Below are 23,264 nucleotides of genomic sequence, written 5' to 3'. Positions count from 1 at the left end.
TTTACTCTTTCTGTACTTCACGCTTGAAAACAGTTATCAAGAAAGGCTGTGAGGTGGGAAGTCCCAAGTTCTGCCTCCAGCACAGGTCTGGGCCATGTGCACAGTGCTGGGCAGGTGGCCCTGGGACATGGCACAGCACTGTGATCTATGAATGTTCTGCTGCTGCCCACATGAGGGTCTCTCTAGAAGGTTATACCATGTCTGCAGCTTGAACTGAACACTTCTAAAGCCCATGCTGCCACCTACGTGCTTTTGTTTGCAACACATTTGCAAGAAAAATACGTTCTTTTTTTTTTCTTTTTATTTCTCCCTCTGATCTTTCGTAAGTGACTTTTCTACTCACGCTCTTGCAGGACAGTGGATAGTTAACAGGAAAACAGAATTACATCAGGCTTGAATTCCACCGGGCTCAGACGTCCCCCCCGGTAAGCGCTGCGCTGCTGCACAAGAGCTGTGTAGTGGCAGATCTGTGCCGCAGGGGAGAGTCCTCTGCACATCGCAGGCCGGCACGCGCTCCTAATTCACCTTATTGCATTTCTAAGTAATGTTTCTCTGTTAGAGGCACGTTTATTTCTTTTCCCGATAGAGAAGACATGAAGTATCTGTGGAGTTTTTTTCATGTATGGAATTTCTAAAGCCATTCAGGACTGGACAGTCAGTTCTCTCTGCTTCTAGTTTGACCTCTGGTGCGTGGGCACAGCTCTTTTATTTGCACTGCATGAGCAAACACGAGCTGATCTATTTCCACATATCGACTTTCCCTCTTACCTTAACGAAAACTTATATACTCACACTCCCTTCTGGGAGGGAAGAAGTGGTTGCAATCTTCCTTTTTCTTCATCTACACCAAAAAAAAGGTATAATTTAAAGACTTCCCAACAAAAAGGCAGAAGGCACAATGGTGCTTATCTTAATAGCGGAGCATCCCATGTGAGCGCAGGGGAACAATTCAGGTGCCATGATAAGCAGTGATTGAACTTTTTCAAGTTAATCACGGGACGGCAGCAGCTTCGCTCCCGTACTGCAATCAGACCCATTGGCCGCAGCTGACGTTCCCAAAACAGAAGCAGCCCGCACCGCCCACTGCATCACGAGTGGGGGCTGCGACCGCGCGGCGCGACGGGAACGGGGCAGTTCTCAGCCGGCAGCAAAACAGCGCGCACGGCAGCGTTAATCATCGCAGGGGAAGGGAAGGGAGAGGAAGGGAAGGGGAAGGGGAAGGGGAAGGGGAAGGGGAAGGGGAAGGGGAAGGGGAAGGGGAAGGGGAAGGGGAAGGGGAAGGGGAAGGGAGGAGGGCCGGGAGCGGGGCCGGTGTCAGCGCCGGGGCAGGACGCGCTCGTCCGTGCGCGGCGCTCAGCGCCATCTGCGCCCTGCCAGCAGCGCCCCGTGGCAGCGGACCCTCGGCCCGTGAGTCAGAGGCTCCGTGGCAGCTCCGGGCAGCTGATCTTATCTCTTGTCTCGCGTCCCTTCGGGCCCGGCTCTGTCTGCGGCTTTGCGCGGCGGGGACCGTCACGGTGAGGGACTTGCGGGAGCTGCCGGGCTGTTGGAAGGCAGCGCTGGGAGATGGGAGCGGAGCGGGGAGCTGCCGGTGCGCTGCTGGTGGGCTGTTGTTGATGGGATGAGAGATGCGTGGGTTGCATCGAGAAGCCACAGGTGTGGCTGAGGAAGGAGCAGCCCAAAGGCAGCCCTGAGCCCCTGTGCGTTTGTGCCCACAGCTGCAGCTGCACCATGCTGCGCTTCCTCTGGGACAGCATCTCCCTGCAGATGCTTTTCGTCTTCCTCTTTGTCTTCCTGCTCATTTTTGACTACATGAAGAAGAGAAAGCCCAAGGACTTCCCCCCCGGTCCTTTTTCTTTCCCTTTCCTGGGAAACGTGGAGTTTCTGATGATTATCAATGACCCCATAGCCATGGTGCAAAAGGTAAGGGTGTTCACAACATGTGGCATGGGCTAACCCAACACAGTCTAATTCCAGTCACACCTGTGGCCCATAGAGAGCTCTCCACCAGTGGGTAGGAGATTAGCTTGTGATCATCAAAGTGAATGAGGTTTGCCCAGGACTACAGAGCCACATCCTTTGGGCAAAGGGCATGGGACAGAACCATGGGTTCCACTGCAACTGTAAGTGGGCCTGAGGAGAAGGGTAACTGGAAGGGTATTTAAACAACAGCTGAAAACCCTTGCTCAGCTCAGTATTACAAAGCCTCAAAAATGCAGCCTGGAGGGTTTTATCCCAATTTCAGAACAATGATAGAAGAAATTAGGAAAAAGACTGCACGCAATCAAGCCAACACTTATGCAGCCACTCCACTGCCTCTCCCAGATTCAGTTTGCCCTCTTTCCTTTGAAGTCTACTCATCCCTCTCTGAGGGTGCAGGATGCCAAGGCTTTCCCTTTCCCATTGCAAATGCAGCCTCACATACATCATTACCTCATCCCCAGCTTGCTGAAAAACATGGAGATATCTTCAGCTTGCAAATAGGCAGCCAGTCATTTGTGATCGTAAATGGACTGCCACTGGTCAAGGAAGTCCTTGTGAGCCAGGGAGAGAACTTCATGGATCGCCCTGAAATTCCTATCGACACAGAGGCATTTGGCAATTTGGGTGAGTTATCAATAGAGTCAGATATATAAGATGCATTGACTCCTTTGAACCTACCATGAGAAAAGCTGGGGGAAATGTCTTGGCTTGACATTCACTCTGGGCAGTGGCACCAGCATGGCTGAGCCTCCTTTATCAAGGCAGATTTCCTCCATCTTCTTCCCCTTGCTGAGGCCATCTGTCTTGGCTCACTGTGGAATGCTTCTGCCAGGGCTGGTCTTTTCTAATGGGCACCTGTGGAAGCAGCAGAGAAGGTTCACCTTGACCACCCTCCGCAACTTTGGCCTGGGGAAGAGGAGCCTGGAGGAGCGGATCCAGGAGGAGTGCCGATTCCTCACGGATGCGTTCAGGGATGAGCAGGGTGAGGAGCTGTTGTGCTGAAGGCAGAATCCAATATGGTTTTAATTAAACCTACACAAAAGCCTACCTCATCTCACAAGCAATGTTAGCAACCTGACAGCATCCCATATTCCTTCTTCAGGTGTTTTGCCCTCAGATTAACTAATAGATGCAGCTGTGTAACACTGAAATCAAATTCTTACCTCACCTTTGTCCTATTGCTGAATTAGAGACCTCTGGAAAATTCCATGCACCTGTTAACACCAATGTTCACAATTTATTTCTGTGATGTTTGCTCTTCTGCAACCATTTCTAATCTTTTTTTCCAAAGTAAACAACAGTCTCTAAGCAGGTGCTCACTGAATAGAGCCCCTTTCACTTCTTGAATAGTTTCCTTCTGATGATGGCACTTTCTTTTCCTTTCCTGTGGAGGCAAGGAGAGAACTGATTGTTTGCTTTTCCATCTCCAGGAAATCCTTTCGACCCTCACCTTAAAATCAACAATGCTGTTTCAAACATCATCTGCTCCGTCACCTTTGGCAACCGGTTTGAATACCATGATGAGAACTTCCAAAACTTGTTGAGGCTGATGGATGAGACTGTTACCCTCCAAGGGAAGATAATGAGCCAGGTAAGCCCTTCTGTCCCCAGCACAGACAGCGTGCACTTTTGCAAGGCCATCCTTTCTTCTCTGGAGTCAACTACAAAAGCTCAAGCACTTTTTAGATTCCAAGAATGTCCTGAGTGGGGGCTTTGTCCCCACTTGGTTTTCCTGTGCTTTGTGAAGGCAGACCCCTAGGGGAGGTAATGGGAAGGAGCAACAATAATGTTGCTAAGGACATTCATGCCATTACACAGAGTGCTTCTTCATGTAATTTCATTCAGCCATATTTTCAAGCTGTGCATTGGTCACATTGCTCTCCTTCACTCTGTGTCACCACCCCCACTGAGTGCCAGGCTCCCTACGGTGATTCTGAGGAATGAAGTAGTTTCTCTGAAAATGGAGATACCAATCCTTTCTCATGCTCTTCTAGAGATAAGTGAATTGTACCTACTCCCACAATGTAGGGCTGTGCCTTCACAGGCTTCTCAGGTCTTGAAAACAGAAGGGGTATTCTATCCTTTACTCAGTTCCCCTCTTTTTTTTCTGCCCAAAGCTGTACAATGCTTTCCCCTCCATAATGAAGTACCTACCTGGATCCCACCAAACAGTCTTTAAAAACTGGAAGCTCATGAAAAGCTTTGTGTGTGATGTCATCAGCAAACATAAGGAAGACCTGAACCCCTCAGAGAGCCGGGACTTCATCGACAGCTACCTGCAGGAGATGGCCAAGGTCAGCAATGTAGAGCAAACCCTTCCACAGTGGGGATTAGAGATCAGGAGGGCTGAGAAACAAACCAGATCCTACCTGAGCTGCTGGTGTGTCCATTTATGAGCTTAGTGTGGACATCAGTTTTGAGACATCCATTGGAGGGAAAAAAATATATGTTATGCCAAAACCCTTTGGGCAGAACTGTGTGGGGTACAGAGGTATTCCTTGGTGTTTGTGTGGCACTAACACTTGATTTTCTGAAGCCTGGTGGCAGTGATTTCTGTGAGGATAACCTGGTGGCGTGCACTCTTGACCTGTTTTTTGCTGGGACCGAGACCACCTCCACAACCATCCGCTGGGCCCTGCTGTATATGGCCATGTATCCAGAAATTCAAGGTACAAGTAGCAACAGGGCTCTGTGTGGTTTGGTAAGAGACTAACTCTTTTGAAAGACCATCAGGAATCCTTCTATACTCAAACAGAAGAGATGTAAAATATTGTTTTATTTTTTCACGTGTGTGCTTTTTCTGTTTTACCACTTGCCCTAGTGATTTTGTAATGCTCTTCTTTGGTAACAAGAGACAGATGTGGCCCCCAGCCACAGAAACACTGGAGACTCCTGAGGGCTTTCCAGCAGAGGCAGCAGGTGCTTTACACAAGGCACAGGGCCCATTGAGTAGTTGGAGTGATGAACACACAGAGAGGTGCCATGAATTGCCTGGTGGCACATGACTGCTCTGGGATGGTCCCTGGGGGGCACTCAGAGCAAACACTGTGTTATCCCCCAGGGGATCTCTGGCTGTGCTCTTTCCAAACAGCTCGTGTGCAAGCTGAGATTGATGCTGTTATTGGGCAGTGCCGGCAGCCAGCTCTGGAGGACAGGAACAACATGCCCTACACCAATGCTGTCATCCACGAAGTGCAGAGGAAAGGCAACATCATCCCTTTGAATGTCCCAAGACAGACAGTGAAGGACACAGTCTTAGCTGGCTTCCAGGTGCCCAAGGTAACCCCTCTCCTATGCACTGAGGTATGAGCAGGACTCTCCCATTTCTCCATCTATGCAGGAGCCAGTGTGTATGCTTTGGGCTGAGGCATCCATACTTCTTATCAAGGGATAGATAACTTCTCTTGCAGTCTGTTCTTAGGGAAACAGGCAAAAAAATACACCCATGCAATGTTCTACACAGACACTTGTGACAGATCTGACTATGGATGCTCCTTGTAGTGACTAAGGGGTAGGGTAAAAATCCCCATCCTGCTACTTGTGGCAGAGAGAGTGCAAAGTGATTTTCTTTGTCTTATTGCAGGGCACTGTTATGATTGCAAATATTTCCTCTGTGATGTTTGACAAGAAGGAGTGGGAAACCCCTCACAGTTTTAACCCCGGGCACTTCCTGAAGGACGGTCAGTTCTGGAAAAGGGAGGCTTTTATGCCATTTTCTATAGGTAAGATCTGCTGCACTTGATGCTTTTGTGCTGAAGCACTGGGATGGGGCTTCCAGGGTGCACGAGGGAGACCATGAACAAAGTAGTGATGGAAACAGCAGGCACTGGCTGTATCCATTGGCTGAACTTGTGGGAGGTGCTGCTTGACCACAGCCCATATCAGTGAAAACTAGACCTTAGCACTGACCATGCAGCCACCTCAAAGCATCGCCCTCATTTTATATGCCCTTTTTTCACAAGCACAGGAGACTACAAAAATGCTGGAGACTGCAGAATGCATTCAGCAATGCAAGAGCAGTGCTCTGTGCTCCTGGTCCCACACAGCTGAGGTCAGTGGGCTGTGCCACCACCATCACATGGTGCCCTGCCCTGGCCAGCAGCTTCCTTGGGGAGAGTGCTTTTGGCATCTCCACTTTCCTGCCCAAGCATCACTTGCTTTCCCTGGTGATTTGGCTCCATGCCTTGGAGCCCAGCCAGGCACACAGGAACTGCACATGAAGTGCTGCTCATCCCAGCAGGTAGGATGTGTGTATACATTTACATGCACGTGCCCTCACTGGGCTGGGGCAGACTGTGCTACAGCTCCCTGGGGGACTCAGTTGTGATTGCAGTACTGGTGCAGGAAATGTAAGGTGGGCAGGGTGATGTTCCCACAGGAGGTGGGTGCTGAGGCTTTTCCAGCAGGGCTGAATGGATGCTGGGCGGCTGTCTCTGCAGGGAAGCGCGCCTGCCTGGGTGAGCTGCTGGCCCGTGCTGAGCTCTTCCTCTTCTTCACGGCTCTGCTCCAGAAATTCACCTTCCAGGCTCCCCCGGACACCACCCTCGACCTGCGATTCAGGCTGGAAATGACCTTGGCCCCCCTGCCCTACAAGATCTGTGCTGTGCCTCGGTAGGGAGCCACAGCCACTGTTTTTGGAGGAGAACATCTCAGCTTTGGCACAGATGCATGGACTCTGTGCTCAGCAACTACAATGGGCCATATTAACAACCTCCTCACATGCTTTGTTGCTTTCAAAGCAATTGCAGAATAGTTTATTTTCGCAAGCAGACCTTGCAAGCTACATCCGATGGGAAAGGTTATTAGTACTGGATGGGCTGGAGCACTTTTGGGCTTGCAGCACAGCACTGCCAGTGAATGAGGAGCTCTGAGGTTTCTTTATTCCATGCTAGACAGCCATGCTTCACAGCTGGAGATCAGTACTGGCAGAGAGCAGTACTTGACCTCATTTTACTACGCTGATAGAAATAATAATTGCAAACAGGTCCCTTCTTTCATCTTAGAAAAAAAGGTTTGTTAAAAGAAACATGAAGTGACACCTCTCTCTATCTTGAGCATTAATAAATCCTGACTAAAACTGTTTTGTCGTGAAGCATTTTGCAGGGAAGACCAGCACAGCCTTTTCAGCACTGCCTGCATTCACCAGCCATACCAGCATTGGGGCACCAGGGGGTGGGGTGCAGAGCCATGCTGAGCTGTACAGCACCAGCTCTGCCTTAGCAGAAAGGAGGGCACAGGAACAGCACAGGCCATTCATGCTGAGCTGATGAATATTCATGACCTGAGCTCTATGACCAACCAGCAGGAAAAGCACCAAAGCCAGTGGCTGTTCTGCCAAACCATTGCAAATAACACAGTGACACTTGGAGAATGGCAAGTGCCATTTCTGACATCTGCTCTTGCAATGTCAGCACGTGGAGTCATAGAAAACACGGGTCCTATCTGTCAGCATAACCTCTGTGGTTTTCTTTTCCCTCCCCCAATCCCGAGCCCTCTCCTCCACACCTGGACAGGCAGCAGTGGGGAAGGCTGAGCGGGCACTGCAGAGCTGCTCAGGATGAAATGCAGGGGCCGTGACCAGTCCAAAGCCTGATGGAGATTCCACGCTGCCTTCTCTGCATTGCTGTTCACCTGGTGCAATTCTCACCTCTGATCTGTTCCAATGTCCCTGCTATTTTATTGCTTCCTTATCTGCACACACTGCCTCATGGAAGACAATAAATGTTCACAATTGTCCTTTTATTCTGCATTTATTTTTTAAACAGGCAGAAGACACGCAAATATTTACTTCATGAATGGAGCAGCTCATGGAAGTGCTTTAGGTTCCATGATGGAGACTGATACAGTTCTTAAAGTGTAACAGGTGAACGCATCAGTTTCTTTTTCTCATTTCCTCATTTCCGCAGCCACAGCTGACGTCCCCAAACAGAAGCAGCCCGCACCGCCCACCGCATCACGGGAACGGGGCCGTTCTCAGCCGGCAGCAAAACAGCGCGCACGGCAGCGTTAATCATCGCAGGGGAAGGGGAAGGGGAAGGGGAAGGGGAAGGGGAAGGGGAAGGGGAAGGGGAAGGGGAAGGGAGGAGGGCCGGGAGCGGGGCCGGTGTCAGCGCCGGGGCAGGACGCGCTCGTCCGTGCGCGGCGCTCAGCGCCATCTGCGCCCTGCCAGCAGCGCCCCGTGGCAGCGGACCCTCGGCCCGTGAGTCAGAGGCTCCGTGGCAGCTCCGGGCAGCTGATCTTATCTCTTGTCTCGCGTCCCTTCGGGCCCGGCTCTGTCTGCGGCTTTGCGCGGCGGGGACCGTCACGGTGAGGGACTTGCGGGAGCTGCCGGGCTGTTGGAAGGCAGCGCTGGGAGATGGGAGCGGAGCGGGGAGCTGCCGGTGCGCTGCTGGTGGGCTGTTGTTGATGGGATGAGAGATGCGTGGGTTGCATCGAGAAGCCACAGGTGTGGCTGAGGAAGGAGCAGCCCAAAGGCAGCCCTGAGCCCCTGTGCGTTTGTGCCCACAGCTGCAGCCGCACCATGCTGCGCTTCCTCTGGGACAGCATCTCCCTGCAGATGCTTTTCGTCTTCCTCCTTGTCTTCCTGCTCATCTCTGACTACATGAAGAGGAGAAAGCCAAAGGACTTCCCCCCCAGTCCTTTTTCTTTCCCTTTCTTGGGAAATGTGCAGTTGATTTTTGCCAAAGACCCTGTGACTGCTTCACTGAAGGTAAGGGGCTTTTTTACATGCAGAGAGGTCCAACCCAAGCAAAGCCAGCTCAACAATCCTCAAAGTCCACAGTCCACAGGGGGTTCTGCTGGGGTGGGCTGTAGTTTGTCCTGCCATAAGAGGGCAATGTGGATGATGTTTGCGTTGGAATACAGAGCCATATCGTTTGGGCAAAGGGCATGGCACAGGGCCATGATTTTGATTGCAGCTGTAGGCGGCTCTGATGGGAAGGGCTTCTGTGAAAGGAGTTAAACAACATCAGGAACAGTTTTGTTCAGCTGAGTCCTGCAAAGCCTGGAAAATGCAGCCTGGAGTGTTTTAACACAACTTCAGAACAATGGTAGAATAAATCAGGAGAAAGGCTGCACACAATCGGGCCAGCACTTCTGCAATTACAAAACCACTTCTCCTAGTTTTTCTTCCTGTTCCAGTGCAAGTGAAACTGCTGCTCACTGTGAATGCTTGATACCAGGGCTTTCCCTCTGCCAGCAGAAAATTACTGCAAGTCAATCCTGGTTTATTTCTTTAACTCATCCCCAGTTTATTGAAAAACATGGGGACATCTTCAGCATGCAAATGGGCGGCATGTCATTTGTGGTCGTCAATGGCCTGTCACTGATCAAAGAAGCCCTTGTGACCCAGGGAGAGAACTTCATGAATCGCCCGGATTATCCTGCAAATACAGAACTCTTCAGCAAACTGGGTGAGTCATCAGTGGAGACATGGATTTGAAACAGACAGTCCGAGTGCTGGCCAATGAAACATTCCATAAGGCAATACTGTGACTGCATGCTCACAGAGCAGAGTCATCAGCATGGCTTTATCAAGGCAGATAACCTTCTTCTTCTTCTCATTACTGAGGCCATCTGAGGCCTTTGCTCACTGTGGAATGCTTCTGCCAGGGCTGGTCTTTTCTAATGGGCACCTGTGGAAGCAGCAGAGAAGGTTCACCTTGACCACCCTCCGCAACTTCGGCCTGGGGAAGAGGAGCCTGGAGGAGCGGATCCAGGAGGAGTGCCGATTCCTCACGGATACATTCAGGGATGAGCAGGGTGAGGACCATTTCCCTCAGCTGTTGTGCTGGAGGCAGAACCCAGCTTGGACTGTCTTCATTTCCTTCATGCTAATACCTGCTGAAAAGTCAAAAAACGGTAGAATCATTAAGGTTGGAAAGATCTCTAAGATCACCAACACCACCCCATCCTCAGAATGCCCACAAACCACATCCTTCAGTGCAGCATCTCCGCATTGAATGTCCCCATGGGTAACAACCACTCCACCTCACTGGGCATCCTGTACCAATGTCTGACCACTTCTAGAAATTCTTTTTAATACCTAACCTCGATCTCCTGTGAAGCAATTTAATGCTATTCCATCTCATCCTGTCACTGATACCTGAGAGAAGAGATCAACATGCACCTTTATTGCAGCTTCCTCTCAGGGAGTTGTGGAGAGCAATGATTTCTCCACTGAAACAGCTCTTTTCCAGTGTGATCAATCACTGTTTGCACAGTTGCTCCAGATCAGAGTTGTGTTCCAGACCCTTCACAGCTTCATTCTACTTCTCTGGGCATGCTAAAGAGCCTCAATGTATTTCTTGAAGAGAGGGGCCCAAAACTCACCTCTGCACTTGAGGTAAGCCTCACAAGTGCCAAGCTCAGTGGGAATATCACCACATTGCACCTGCAGACTAGACTATGTCTGACATAAGCCAGGATGCTGTTTGCCTTCTTCGCCTTGTGGGCACACTACTGGTGTACTTTAGCTGCCAACTAACACACCAACATCCTCTTTCTCCTCATCTCACAAGCATTGCTAGCAACCTGACAGCATCCCAGATTCCTTCTACAGGTGTTTTGCTCTCAGATTAACTGACAGATACAGCTGTGTAACACTCAAAGCAGTATTCTTACCCCACCTTTGTCCTATTGCTAAATTGGAGACCTCGAGAAAATTCCATGGACCTGTCAGCAGTAATGTTCCTAATTAATTCCTGTGCTGTTTGCTCTTCTGCAGCGATTTCAAATCTTCCTTTCCAAAGTAAACAACCATCTCCAAGAGGGTGCCTACTGGAAAGCATTCATTTCACTTCTTGAAGAGTTTCCCTCTGATGATGGCACTTTCTTTTCCTTTCCTGTGGAGGCAAGGAGAGAATTGATTGTTTGCTTTTCCATCCCCAGGAAATCCTTTCAACCCTCACCTTAAAATCAACAATGCTGTATCAAACATCATCTGCTCCGTCACCTTTGGCAACCGGTTTGAATACCATGATGAGGACTTCCAAAACTTGCTGCGGCTGATGGATGAGACTGTTACCCTCCAAGGGAAGATAATGAGCCAGGTAAAGTCCACCGTGCCCACTTTTTCCTTTCACTCAGTCTGACCTCCCCTGACACATGTTGGTCCCTTGGATCCTATTGTTGTCACCAGAGAGCAGAGCTGTGCACTGCCCCTCTGCTCCCTGTGAGGGGGTGCAGGCTTCCATGTGGCCTCCCCTTTGTCTTTTGCACAGTGAACAAACCATGGGACCTCAGCATTCCTCATATATTTGTCCTGCAAAACCATCTCTGTGGCACTCCTTTGGATGCTCTCAGATCACTTTAAATCTTATGTACTGTAGCAAACAAAACTGCACGTACTGTTCAAAGGGAGGCCATCACAAAGTGTGTGGGATGGCCCAGCCCAGGGGAAGTTTCTCCCTGCTCTGGGACCATGAGATTTTCCTTGGTGCTTCCCACAGCTGTGTGGCCCATCTCCATCCCATTCATCATTGTGAAAATGCAGTCCCCCTTGATCACAATGCCAGTCTATCCCTGGCTGGTTTACCAGTGCTTTGGAAGAAACTGAATACAGTAGAGGTTTCCGTCACGTCCTTAGGAGAGGTTATAGGAAGAACCAACACGAAGGTACCAAGGACATTTGTTGCCATTCCTCATTCCACTGAACAAGATAGATCAGCAAATAATTTTTTTCAGCCATATTTTCAAGCTGCACAACATTCACATTCCCTCCTCATCACCACTCCTGACCACTGATTGCTGAGCACACTGCTATGACTCTGGAATGCAGTGGTCACTCTCACTATGGAGATACCAGTCCTTTCTGATGCTCTTCTGGAGATAAATTAATCCCATCTATTCCAGCAGTGTAGGGTTGTAGCTTTGCAGGCTTTTCAAGTTTTAAAAACAGAAGAGGTTTTTCAGTGTGTTCTTGAATTTGCTCATCTCTCTCTATTTCCAAAGCTGTACACCATTTTTCCATCCATACTAAAACACTTGCCGGGATCTCACCAAACTTTTTTGAAAAATGGGAGGCTCATGAAAAGCTTTGTGTGTGAGAAGATCAGCAAACATAAGGAAGACCTGAACCCCTCAGAGAGCCGGGACTTCATCGACAGCTACCTGCAGGAGATGGCCAAGGTCAGCAACGTGGAGCAAAGCCTTCCATAGTGGGGACTGGAGATCAGGAGGGCTGAGAAACAAAGAAGATTCCCCACCTGAGCTGCTGGTGTGTCCATCTGTGAGCTCAGGATGGACATCAAGTTTGGGGCATCCGTTGGAGGGATGAGGATACAAGTTTTGCCAAAATCCTTTGGGCAGAACTTCATGGGGTACAGAGGTATTCCTTGCTGTTCATGTGGAACTAACTCTTGATTTTCTGAAGCCCAGTGGCAGTGACTTCTGTGAGGATAACCTGGTAGAGTGCACACTTGACCTGTTTTTTGCTGGGACCGAGACCACCTCCACAACCATCCGCTGGGCCCTGCTGTATATGGCCATATATCCGGAAATTCAAGGTACAAGTAACAACAGGGCTGTCCATTTCCTAATTGTAGCCCTTGTTCCTTGGTGAGAGGTTTTTATTTCTTTTTTCTTTTCTTTTTTTTCTTTCTTTCTTTCTTTTCTTTTCTTTTTTTTTTTTTTTTTTTAAGGAAAAAATTGGAAATACTCTGTTCTCAGCTTTACTGCAAAAATTCTTTTTGTTTTATAGTGTTTGTCTTGGATCTTTTAAAACTCATCCTAGTGATTCTGTTATTCTTTTCTATGGGACCAGGATACAAAGGTGCCCATCTGCCCACAGGGCTGTCCAGCAAAGGCAGCAGGGGCTCTGCACAGGAACCATTTAGTGTCTGGAGTGATGAACACAGACAGTTGCCATGAGTCCACTGGTGGCACAGGATTGACCTGGGATGGTCCTTGCAGGAGCCTCACAGCAAAACAACATGGTGTCCCCAGGGGTTCTCTGGCTGTACTGCACCATCACTGATTGCTGCTCTTTCCAAACAGCCCGTGTACAGGCTGAGATCGATGCTGTCATTGGGCAGTCCAGGCAGCCAGCTCTGGAGGACAGGAACAACATGCCCTACACCAATGCTGTCATCCACGAAGTGCAGAGGAAAAGCAACATCCTCCCTTTTAACGTGCCAAGAGAGGCTTTGAAGGACACAGTCTTGGCTGGTTTCCGGGTACCCAAGGTAACCTCACTTCTGGTCCTTGTTGTCTGAGCAGGAGACACCCGTTTTCCTATTGCTGCAGGGACAGAGTTGCAGCATTGCTGCCTTTTACAGAGGTCACTCCCATGGATCATGTTGGTTTGCCTTCCCAACACTGCTCTCCAGCACATTGCATTCTCCATGCCCAGCCTGGATTCCGTGTGTGTGGCATCTGTGCATATCAGGGAGGGACAGAGCCCTCAGCATGCAGCATTTTCGTTGATGAACTTTATCCAAAAGTAATGTTTGTGAGAGAATAGGCTCTGTCCAAACAATCAAGAAGTAGGAAAACATGACCATGCAAAATGAACAGAAGATACTCATTTCAGATTTGACTATGAATGATCTTCATGTCAAGAATACAGAAGGGTGAAAATCTCCTACTGCCTGGCAACAGCAGAGAGAGTACGGAGTGGTAGGACAAGGTGGAATGGTTTTAAACTGAGACAGGGGAGATTTATGTTGGATATTAGAAGGAAGTTTTTCACCCAGAGGGTGTTGATGCACTGGAACAAGTTGCCCAAGGAGGCTGTGGATGTCCCAACCCTGGAGGCATTCGAGGCCAGGCTGGATGTGCCTCTGAGCAGCCTGGACTGCTGGCTGGTGACCCTGCACCCAGAAGGGGGGTTCACCAAGGGGAAGTCGTGCTCGACCAACCTGGTGGCCTTTTATGAAGATTTCACTAGCTGGGTGGACAGAGGGAGGGTGGTAGATGTAGTCTACCTTGATTTCAGTAAGGCTTTTGATACTGTCCCCCATGACATCCTTATAACAAAGCTGAGGAAGTATGGGATAGATGAGTGGACAGTGAAGTGGGTCGAGAATTGGCTGACTGGCAGAGTGCAGAGGGTTGTTGTTGGCGGTGCGGTGTCTGGCTGGAGGCCTGTAACTAGCGGCGTCCCCCAGGGGTCTGTGCTGGGTCCGCTCTTGTTCAACATCTTCATCAATGACCTTGATGAGGGGATAGTGACCACCCTCAGCAAGTTTGTGATGACACGAAGTTGGGAGGATTGGCTGACACGCCTGATGGCTGTGCTGCCATTCAGCGAGACCTGGACAGGCTGGAGAGCTGGGCAGTAAGAAACCGGATGAGGTTTAACAAAAGCAAGTGTAGAGTCTTGCACCTGGGTAGAAATAATTGCATGCACCAGTACAGGCTGGGGGAAGACCTGCTGGAGAGGAGCTCTGCTGAGAGGGACCTGGGCATCCTGGTGGACGACAGGTTGACCATGAGCAGCAGTGTGCCCTTGTATCCAAAAAAGCCAATGGCATAGTGGGGTGCATTAAAAAGAGCGTGTCCAGCAGATTGAAGGAGGTGATCCTCCCCCTCTACTCTGCCCTGGTGAGGCCTCATCTGGAATATTGTGTCCAGTTCTGGGCTCCCCAGTACAAAAAAGACAGGGATCTCTTGGAATGAGTCCAGCGGAGGGCCACTAAGATGGTGAAGGGCCTGGAGCATCTCCCCTATGGAAAGAGACTTAGGGAACTGGGTCTGTTTAACCTTGAAAAAAGAAGGCTGAGAGGGGACTTGATCCAGGTTTATAAATACCTGAGGTGTGGGAGCCATAGTGGTGAGTCTGGTCTCTTTTCAGTAGTGCGTGGGGACAGGACTAGGGGTAATGGGATGAAAGTACAGCATAGGAAATTCCACACAAATGTGCGGAAGAACTTCTTTACAGTGAGGGTGGCGGAGCACTGGAACAGGCTGCACAGGGAGGTGGTGGAGTCTCCTTCTCTGGAGACATTCAAGACCCGCCAGGACGCCTACCTGTGTGACGTGGTGTAGGGAGCCTGCTTTGGCAGGGGGGTTGGACTCGATGATCTCTGGAGGTCCCTTCCAAACCCTACAATTCTGTGATTCTGTGAAACGAGATGATCTTTGAGGTCCTTTTTGACCCAGCCCATTCTGTGATTCTTTGACTTTTTTTCTCTTGTAACAGGGCAGTATTTTGATTGCAAACCTATCCTCTGTGATGTTTGACAAGAAGGAGTGGGAAACCCCTCACAGTTTTAACCCTGGGCACTTCCTGAAGGACGGTCAGTTCTGGAAAAGAGAGGCTTTTATGCCATTTTCTATAGGTAAGATCTGCTGCACTTTGATGCTTTTGTGCTGGAGCACTGGGATGGGGCTTCCAGATGCAGAAGGGAGACCCTGACCTAAGCAGTGATGGAAAATGCAGGTACTCGCTCCAGAAAGGGAAGTGCTGCTTGCCTGCTGCCCATATCGATGAACACTAGATCCTTCCTGAGCAATGACCATTCAGCCACCTCAAAGAACTACCTATACCTCCTCTTAGGACTTTCTTCACAAGCACAACACAAAAATGCCCTAGAAATGCATTCAGCAATGCAGGAGCAGTGCTCTGTGCTCCTGGTCCCACACAGCTGATGTCCATGGTCTTTTGCCACCACCACCGCCGGGTGTCCTGTGCTGAACAGCAGCTTCCTTGAGGAGAATGCTCTTAGCATCTCCAATTTCTTGCCCAATTATGGCATGCTTCTCTGGTGCTTTGGTTCCATTCCTTGGAGCCCGACTGGGTATGCAATTATTGTACATGATTCACTGCTCATCTCAGCAGGGTAAGATAAGACATGTGTGTATACATTTAAATTCCATGCCATCACTGCGTTACCTAGCTGGGAGGATCTGGCACAACAGTCCTGGTGCTGGAAATGTCAGGCAGGCAAAGGGGCTGTGGGCAGGGTGATGTTCCCACAGGAGGTGGGTGCTGAGGCTTTTCCAGCAGGGCTGAATGGATGCTGGGCGTCTGTCTCTGCAGGGAAGCGCGCCTGCCTGGGTGAGATGCTGGCTCGTGCTGAGCTCTTCCTCTTCTTCACGGCTCTGCTCCAGAAATTCACCTTCCAGGCTCCCCCGAACACCATCCTCGACCTCAAATTCATACAGGGTGTGACCATGGCCCCTCGGCCCTACAAGATCTGTGCTGTGCCTCGGTAGAGAGCACAGCCATGATTCTCAGAGGAAGAACATCTCAGCTTTGGCACAGATGCACAGCCTGATATCTCACCAGTTGCCATAGGCCATGGGAACTGTCTCCTCACACGTTCTGTTTCTTTCCAAGAAATTACCAAGTCCCTTATTTTTACCAGCAGACCTCGTACACTGTATCTGATGAGAAAGATAATTACTATAGGATGGGCTAGAGCAATTTGGGCTTGCAGCACAGCACTGCCAGTGAATGAGGAACTCAGGATTTTCTTACTTCCATGTTGATTGGCCGTACTTCATAGCTGGGTTCAGCACTGGCAGCCAGCAGTACCTGCCCCCATTCTGCTACATCTGTACAAATATTGATTGGAAGCATTTTCTTCTTTGATCTTTGAAAAACAATTTCTTAAAAGAAAAATTCACCAGTGCCTTGTGACACCTCTCTCTTTCTTGAGCATTAATAAATCTTGACTGAAACAGTTTTCTTGTGAAGTTTTGTTGTTTGCACAGTGATGACCAGCACAGCCTTTTCAGCACTGCCTGCAGTCTCCAGCCGTGCCAGCATTGGGGCACCAAGGGGTGGGGTGCAGAGCACAGGACCAGCTCTCTCTCAGCAGAAAGGAGGGCACAGGAACAGCACAGGCCATTCATGCTGAGCTGATGAATATTCATGACCTGAGCTCTATGACCAACCAGCAGGAAAAGCACCAAAGCCAGTGGCTGTTCTGCCAAACCATTGCAAATAACACAGTGACACTTGGAGAATGGCAAGTGCCATTTCTGACATCTGCTCTTACAATGTCAGCACGTGGAGCCATAGAAAACACGGGTCCTATCTGTCAGCATAACCTCAGTGGTTTTCTTTTCCCTCCCCCAATCCTGAGCCCTCTCCTCCACACCTGGACAGGCAGCAGTGGGGAAGGCTGAGCGGGCACTGCAGAGCTGCTCAGGATGAAATGCAGGGGCCGTGACCAGTCCAAAGCCTGATGGAGATTCCACGCTGCCTTCTCTGCATTGCTGTTCACCTGGTGCAATTCTCACCTCTGATCTATTCCAATGTCCCTGCTACTTTATTGCTTCCTTATCTGCACACACTGCCTCATGGGAGACAATAAATGTTCACAATTGTCCCTTTATTCTGCATTTATTTTTTAAACAGGCAGAAGACACGCAAATATTTATTTCATGAATGGAGCAGCTCATGGAAGTGCTTTAGGTTCCATGATGAAGACTGATACAGTTGTTAAAGTGTAACAGGTGAACGCAGCAGCATCTTTTTCTCACTTCCTCATTTCCGCAGACGCAGCTGACGTCCCCAAACAGAAGCAGCCCGCACCGCCCACCGCATCACGGGAACGGGGCAGTTCTCAGCCGGCAGCAAAACAACGTTAATCATCGCAGGGGAAGGGAAGGGAAGGGACGGCAGAAGGACCGGGAGCGGGGCCGGTGTCTGCGCCCTGCCAGCAGCGCCCCGTGGCAGCGGACCCTCGGCCCGTGAGTCAGAGGCTCCGTGGCTCCTGAGGAAGGAGCAGCCCAAAGGCAGCCCTGAGCCCCTGTGCGTTTGTGCCCACAGCTGCAGCCGCACCATGCTGCGCTTCCTCTGGGACAGCATCTCCCTGCAGATGCTCTTCGTCTTCCTCTTTGTCTTCCTGCTCGTTTTTGACTACATGAAGAAGAGAAAGCCCAAGGACTTTCCCCCCAGTCCTTTTTCCTTCCCTTTCCTGGGAAACATGCAATTTTTATTTGCCAAAGACCCCGTGGCTGCAACGCAGAAGGTAAGGGGATTTTCATCTTGGGGTGGGGGCCATCCCAACCCAATCACATTCAATTCCTGCAGTCAACAGATGGGTCTCAATGCAGGAAAACATCAGTTTTGCCTGGGATAAGTGGGCAACATGAATGAGGTTTACCTTGGAATACAGAGCCATGTTCTTTGGTACAACATCTTGAGTTTGATTGCAGCTGTAGTTGAGTTTGTTGGGACGGGACTGTGTTAAGCAACAGCTGGAAATCCTTGTTGTTCTGAGTCTTGCAAAGCCTGGGAAATGCAGCCTGGAGGGTTTGATTCCAACTCCAGGTCACGGATAGAAGAAATGAGGAAAAAGATTGCATGCTATAAGGCCAACAATTTTGCAATTACTATACTACATCTCCCAGACTCAGTTTGCCCCATTTCCCCTGCAGCTCTTCTGGTCCCAACCTGTGGGTGCAGGATACCAGTGTTTTCCCTGTTCTAGCAGAATGAAATCATTGCAAATCAATCCTGCTTTATTTCTTATCTCATCCCCAGTTTATTGAAAAACATGGGGACATCTTCAGCACGCAAGTGGGCAACATGTCATTTGTGGTCGTCAATGGGCTGTCACTGATCAAGGAAGCCCTTGTGACCCAGGGAGAGAACTTCATGGATCGCCCGGACTTTCCTGCAAATACAGAACTCTTCAGCAAACTGGGTGAGTTACCAATAGTGACACGCATCTGAAACACAGAGTCAAAGCGTTGACCAATTAAATGTGCCAGAAGGTGGTGCCATGGCTTTGCATTGTCACAGAGCAGAATCACCAGCATGGCTGAGCCTTCTTTATCAAGGCAGATAACCTCCTGCTTCTGCCTCGTACTGAAGCCATCTACCTTTGCTCACTGTGGAATCCTCCTGGCAGGGCTGGTCTCCTCCAATGGGCACCTGTGGAAGCAGCAGAGAAGGTTCACCTTGACCACCCTCCGCAACTTTGGCCTGGGGAAGAGGAGCCTGGAGGAGCGGATCCAGGAGGAGTGCCGATTCCTCACGGATGCGTTCAGGGATGAGCAGGGTGAGGAGCTCTTCCCTTAGCAGTTGTGCAACCTGCCAGCATCCCAGTTTCCTTCTACAGGTATTTTGCTCTCAGATTAACTGATAGATGCAGCTGTGTATCACTCAAAACAGTACAAGAGTACCCACCTTTGTCCTCTTGCTGAATTTGAAACCTCTAGAAAATTCCATGGACCTGTTAACACCAATATTCTCAATTAATTCCTAAGGTGTTTGCTCTTCTGCAGCGATTTCAAATCTTTCTTTCCAAAATAAACAACCAACTCCAAGAAGGTGCCCACCCAGCACCATTCATTTCACTTGTTCAATGTTTTCCCTCTGATAATGGCACTTTCTTCCCATTTTCTGTGGAGATAGGAAGATAATTGATTGTTCCCTTTTTCCTTCTCCAGGAAATCCTTTCAACCCTCACCTTAAAATCAACAATGCTGTTTCAAACATCATCTGCTCCGTCACCTTTGGCAACCGGTTTGAATACCACGATGAAGACTTCCAAAATTTGCTGCGGATGATGGATGAAGTTGTTACCCTCCAAGGGAAGATAATGAGCCAGGTACAGCCCTCCCGTCCCCATCACAGACAGCAAGCAGATTTGCAAGGCCATCCTTTCTTCTCTGGAGTCAGTGGCAAAACCTGGAGCACTTTTTTAGATTCATAGATTACCTCAATTTGGGAAAAATCCATTAGGGCCCTCAAATTCAGTCCCTGGCTCCACACAGAAATAGTGAACATCCAGTCCCATTGTTTGAGAGCTTTGCACAATGAGTCCTTGATCTTGGTTAGATCAAGGCTGTTCCCACTGAGAATTTCCTTGCTGGTTCCCACAGCTGTGTGGTGCCTCTCCATCCCTGCATGTGTCCTTGTGAAGATGTGAGATGCAGTCCCCCTGGATCACAAAGCCAGTCTATGCCCAGCTGCTTTTCCCAGTGCTTTGGGAAGGAACTGAATGCAGGAGAGATTTTGGGCTGGTCCGTAGGAGAGGTCATGGGAAGGAGCAAGAGCTAATGTACAAGGGACATTTGCTGCCATTCCTCATTCCATTTAAAAGGATGTATCAGCCCATAGTTCCTGTGCTGTGGTCACATTGCTCTCCTTCCTGTTCCATCACCACTCCTGACCACTGATTGCTGAGCACACTGCTGTGAGTCTGGAATGCAGTGGTCACTCTCACCATGGAGATGCCAATCCTTTCTAATTCTCTTCTGGAGATAAATTAATCCCATCTACTCCCACAATGTAGGGCTGTGCCTTCACAGGCTATTCAGGTTTTAAGAACAGCAGGAATTTTTTTAACCCTTTCTTGAATTTGCTCATCTCTCTTTCTTTCCAAAGCTGTATGTCTTTTTTCCATCCATAATAAAATACTTCCCGGGATCTCACCAAACCATTCTGAGAAACGGGAGGCTCATGAAAAGCTTTGTGTGTGAGAAGATCAGCAAACATAAGGAAGACCTGAACCCCTCAGAGAGCCGGGACTTCATTGACAGCTACCTGCAGGAGATGGCCAAGGTCAGCAATGTGGAGCAAACCCTTCCATAGTGGGGATTAGAGATCAGGAGGGCTGAGAAACCATATTCCCCACCTGAGCTGCTGGTGTGTCCATTTATGAGCTTAGCATAAATGTCAGGTTTGGGGCTTCCATTGGAGGGATGGGGATGCAGAGGGCCTGCAGCTTCTAGCAAAACTGCTGGGGCAGGACTGAATCTGCTTTTGAGGAAGTCCTCACTGTTGATGTGGCACTAACACTTGATTTTCTGAAGCCCAGTGGCAGTGACTTCTGTGAGGATAAGCTGGCAGCATGCACTCTTGACCTGTTTTTTGCTGGGACTGAGACCACCTCCACAACCATCCGCTGGGCCCTGCTGTATATGGCTGTATACCCAGAAATTCAAGGTACAAATACAAATGGGGCTGTCCTTTTCAAAATTGTAGGCCTTGTATCTTGATGAATGTCTCTTTTTATTGAAGGAAAAAAGTTCAAGTATTCTGTTCTCTGACAGATTTAGTGCAGTTATTTCTTTTTTTGTGTGTTTAAGGGTTTAACATCAGTGCTTTAAAACTTGTCCTAGTTATTTTCTAATTCTTTTTCGTGGGATGAAGAGGCAAATGTGCCCACTTGCACCACGAGCACTGGAGACCTCTGTGGGCTGTCCAGCAAAGGCAACAGGGGCTCTGCACAGGGCCCACTTAGTAGCTGGAGTGATGAACATGCGGAGAGTTGCCACAAGTCCCAACAGTGGCACAGGATTGACCTGGGATGGTCCTTGCAGGACCCTCACAGCAAAAACAATATGGTGTCCCCAGGGGTTCTCTGGCTGTACTGCACCATCACTGATTGCTGCTCTTTCCAAACAGCCCGTGTACAAGCTGAGATCGATGCTGTTATTGGGCAGTCCAGGCAGCCAGCTCTGGAGGACAGGAACAACATGCCCTACACCAATGCTGTCATCCACGAAGTACAGAGGAAAGGACACATTATCCCTTTTAATGTGCCAAGAGAGGCTTCGAAGGACACAGTCTTGGCTGGTTTCCGGGTACCCAAGGTAACCTCATTTCTGATCCTTGAGGTCTGATCAGGAGACACCCATTTTCCTATTGCTGCAGGGACAGAGCTCTTACAGAGCTCACTCCCATGGATCACGTTGTTTTGCCTTCCCAACACTGCTCTCCAGCACATTGCATTCTCCATACCCAACCTGAATTCCATGTGTGTGGCATCCATGCATATCAGGGAGCGACAGAGCCCTCAGCATTTCATTAACGATCTTTTAGCAATAGTAACGTTTGTGAGAGAAAAGTGTGGATATATACTCATTGCATATCTGAATAGTCAAGAAGAAGGCAAACATGGCCACATAAAAAGAGTGGAAAACGTGCTTGTCAGATTTGGACGTGGAAGGGTAAAAATCCCCTCATGCTAGCAGTGGCAGAGAGAGTGCAAAGTGATTTTCTTTCTCTTGTCTCAGGGCACTGTTTTGATTGCAAACCTATCGTCTGTGATGTTTGACAAGAAGGAGTGGGAAACACCTCACAGTTTTAACCCCGAGCATTTCCTGAAGAACGGTCAATTCAGGAAAAGGGAGGCTTTTATGCCATTTTCTATAGGTAAGATAGAATCAGTTTGATGCCTTTGTGCTGCTTCCAGATGCATCAGGGAGCAAGGGGCTGTGGGCAGGGTGATGTTCCCACAGGAGGTGGGTGCTGAGGCTTTTCCAGCAGGGCTGAATGGATGCTGGGCGGCTGTCTCTGCAGGGAAGCGCGCCTGCCTGGGTGAGATCCTGGCTCGTGCTGAGCTCTTCCTCTTCTTCACGGCTCTGCTCCAGAAATTCACCTTCCAGGCTCCCCCAGACACCATCCTCGACCTCAAATTCATACAGGGCATGACCATGGCCCCTCGGCCCTACAAGATCTGTGCTGTGCCTCGATAGTGAGAGCAGCCACTGTTCTCAGTGGGAGAACTCCTTGGATTTGACACAGGCACAAAACCAGCATCTATGCACCTCTCACCCCTGACTTACTCAAACTTCCCTGCTGCTTTATTGCTTACTTATTTACCCATACTGCCTCATGGGGAACAATAAATGGTTGCAGTCTTCCTTTTCTTCCTCCTTGTTTTATACAAGCTGATGACACGGTGTAGCAAATCAGGAAAGGAAGGTGTGGCTGCACTGTGACCTGCTGGTCAAAGAAGAGTAAGAAGAAAATGCACAAGCGATGGAAATGAGGACAGGTATCAGGGGAAGTGTTTAAGGAAGCTGCTTGGCTGTGTAGATGTGGGGTCATAAAAGCCAAGGCCCAGCTTGATCTGAACTTGGCTAATGATGTCAGAAAGCACAAGCAAGGCTTCTTCATGCACCTCAAGCAGAAAAGGGAAGTCTAGGAATGCATAACCCCCGTAGTGAGTGACACAGGCAGGATTGTAACAGCAAACAAGGAGAAGGCTGAGGTACTTCATTATTTTTGCCTTGGTCTTCCTGATATCTGCTCACCACACAGTCCTCAAACATTTTTTTTGGTAGGAGGGAATCAGGGAAGCAACGTATCTTTCACTGTAATTGAGGATCAGGTTTGTGAGCAACCTCCTGGCCTGATAGCATCTCCAAGCTTTTTTCTCTCCCATTGCACTTGACATTCTTTCCCCATCTAATCTACTGTAAAGCTTCAGACTAGTCACTCTACCCCGGTAAGCCTCATTGCATTCCCTTCCTGCCTAGTGTAAAGCCCTGAAAGGGGCCTCAAAGGTCTGTAGCAGCCTTTCAGTCTCTAAAGGGGAGCTACAGGAAAGAAGGGAACACTCTTCAGCAGGGCCTGTGGTGATAGAAAAAGG

General features: G+C 49.4%; 3 protein-coding genes across 14 annotated transcripts; all 3 read left to right on the top strand.

Annotated features, from left to right (window-relative positions):
- Nucleotides 1–1,273: 1,273 nt before the first annotated feature.
- LOC107317695 (cytochrome P450 2J2-like) lies at nt 1,274–8,018 on the top strand. 7 transcript variants are annotated; one of them, XM_085511874.1, is made up of 10 exons: nt 1,274–1,514; nt 1,716–1,920; nt 2,442–2,604; nt 2,813–2,962; nt 3,411–3,571; nt 4,098–4,274; nt 4,517–4,649; nt 5,042–5,259; nt 5,564–5,702; nt 6,420–7,057. In XM_085511874.1, the coding sequence occupies exons 2-10, from the start codon at nt 1,729–1,731 to the stop codon at nt 6,593–6,595; spliced, it is 1,509 nt and encodes a 502-aa protein (XP_085368000.1). In that variant the 5' UTR covers nt 1,274–1,514; nt 1,716–1,728; the 3' UTR covers nt 6,596–7,057. The 7 variants fall into 7 exon arrangements, with proteins under 7 accessions (XP_085368000.1, XP_085368001.1, XP_085367995.1 ...); XM_085511875.1 differs by having other exon boundaries at nt 1,275–1,514; nt 5,072–5,259; XM_085511869.1 differs by lacking the exons at nt 1,274–1,514; nt 6,420–7,057 and adding an exon at nt 7,887–8,018 and having other exon boundaries at nt 1,581–1,920.
- LOC107317676 (cytochrome P450 2J2-like) lies at nt 7,753–16,609 on the top strand. 4 transcript variants are annotated; one of them, XM_085511858.1, is made up of 10 exons: nt 7,753–7,843; nt 8,488–8,689; nt 9,230–9,392; nt 9,592–9,741; nt 10,870–11,030; nt 11,932–12,108; nt 12,353–12,485; nt 12,976–13,163; nt 15,122–15,260; nt 15,962–16,609. In XM_085511858.1, the coding sequence occupies exons 2-10, from the start codon at nt 8,501–8,503 to the stop codon at nt 16,135–16,137; spliced, it is 1,476 nt and encodes a 491-aa protein (XP_085367984.1). In that variant the 5' UTR covers nt 7,753–7,843; nt 8,488–8,500; the 3' UTR covers nt 16,138–16,609. The 4 variants fall into 4 exon arrangements, with proteins under 4 accessions (XP_085367984.1, XP_085367985.1, XP_085367987.1 ...); XM_085511859.1 differs by lacking the exon at nt 7,753–7,843 and adding an exon at nt 8,152–8,286; XM_085511861.1 differs by lacking the exons at nt 7,753–7,843; nt 9,230–9,392; nt 9,592–9,741 and having other exon boundaries at nt 8,551–8,689.
- LOC107317691 (cytochrome P450 2J4-like) lies at nt 8,199–22,533 on the top strand. 3 transcript variants are annotated; one of them, XM_085511881.1, is made up of 10 exons: nt 8,199–8,286; nt 17,702–17,903; nt 18,419–18,581; nt 18,789–18,938; nt 19,330–19,490; nt 20,270–20,446; nt 20,698–20,830; nt 21,293–21,480; nt 21,904–22,042; nt 22,190–22,533. In XM_085511881.1, the coding sequence occupies exons 2-10, from the start codon at nt 17,715–17,717 to the stop codon at nt 22,363–22,365; spliced, it is 1,476 nt and encodes a 491-aa protein (XP_085368007.1). In that variant the 5' UTR covers nt 8,199–8,286; nt 17,702–17,714; the 3' UTR covers nt 22,366–22,533. The 3 variants fall into 3 exon arrangements, with proteins under 3 accessions (XP_085368007.1, XP_085368006.1, XP_085368005.1); XM_085511880.1 differs by having other exon boundaries at nt 22,157–22,533; XM_085511879.1 differs by lacking the exon at nt 8,199–8,286 and having other exon boundaries at nt 17,263–17,903; nt 22,129–22,533.
- The last annotated feature ends 731 nt before the right edge of the window (nt 22,534–23,264 follow it).

Source organism: Coturnix japonica, chromosome 11 (assembly GCF_054131305.1).
Source record: "Coturnix japonica strain WE chromosome 11, WE-NBRP24, whole genome shotgun sequence".
In the NCBI taxonomy this organism is placed as follows: Eukaryota; Metazoa; Chordata; class Aves; order Galliformes; family Phasianidae; genus Coturnix; species Coturnix japonica.
Note: the sequence above shows the minus strand (reverse complement) of the source record. Positions and strands in the feature narration are given on the sequence as shown.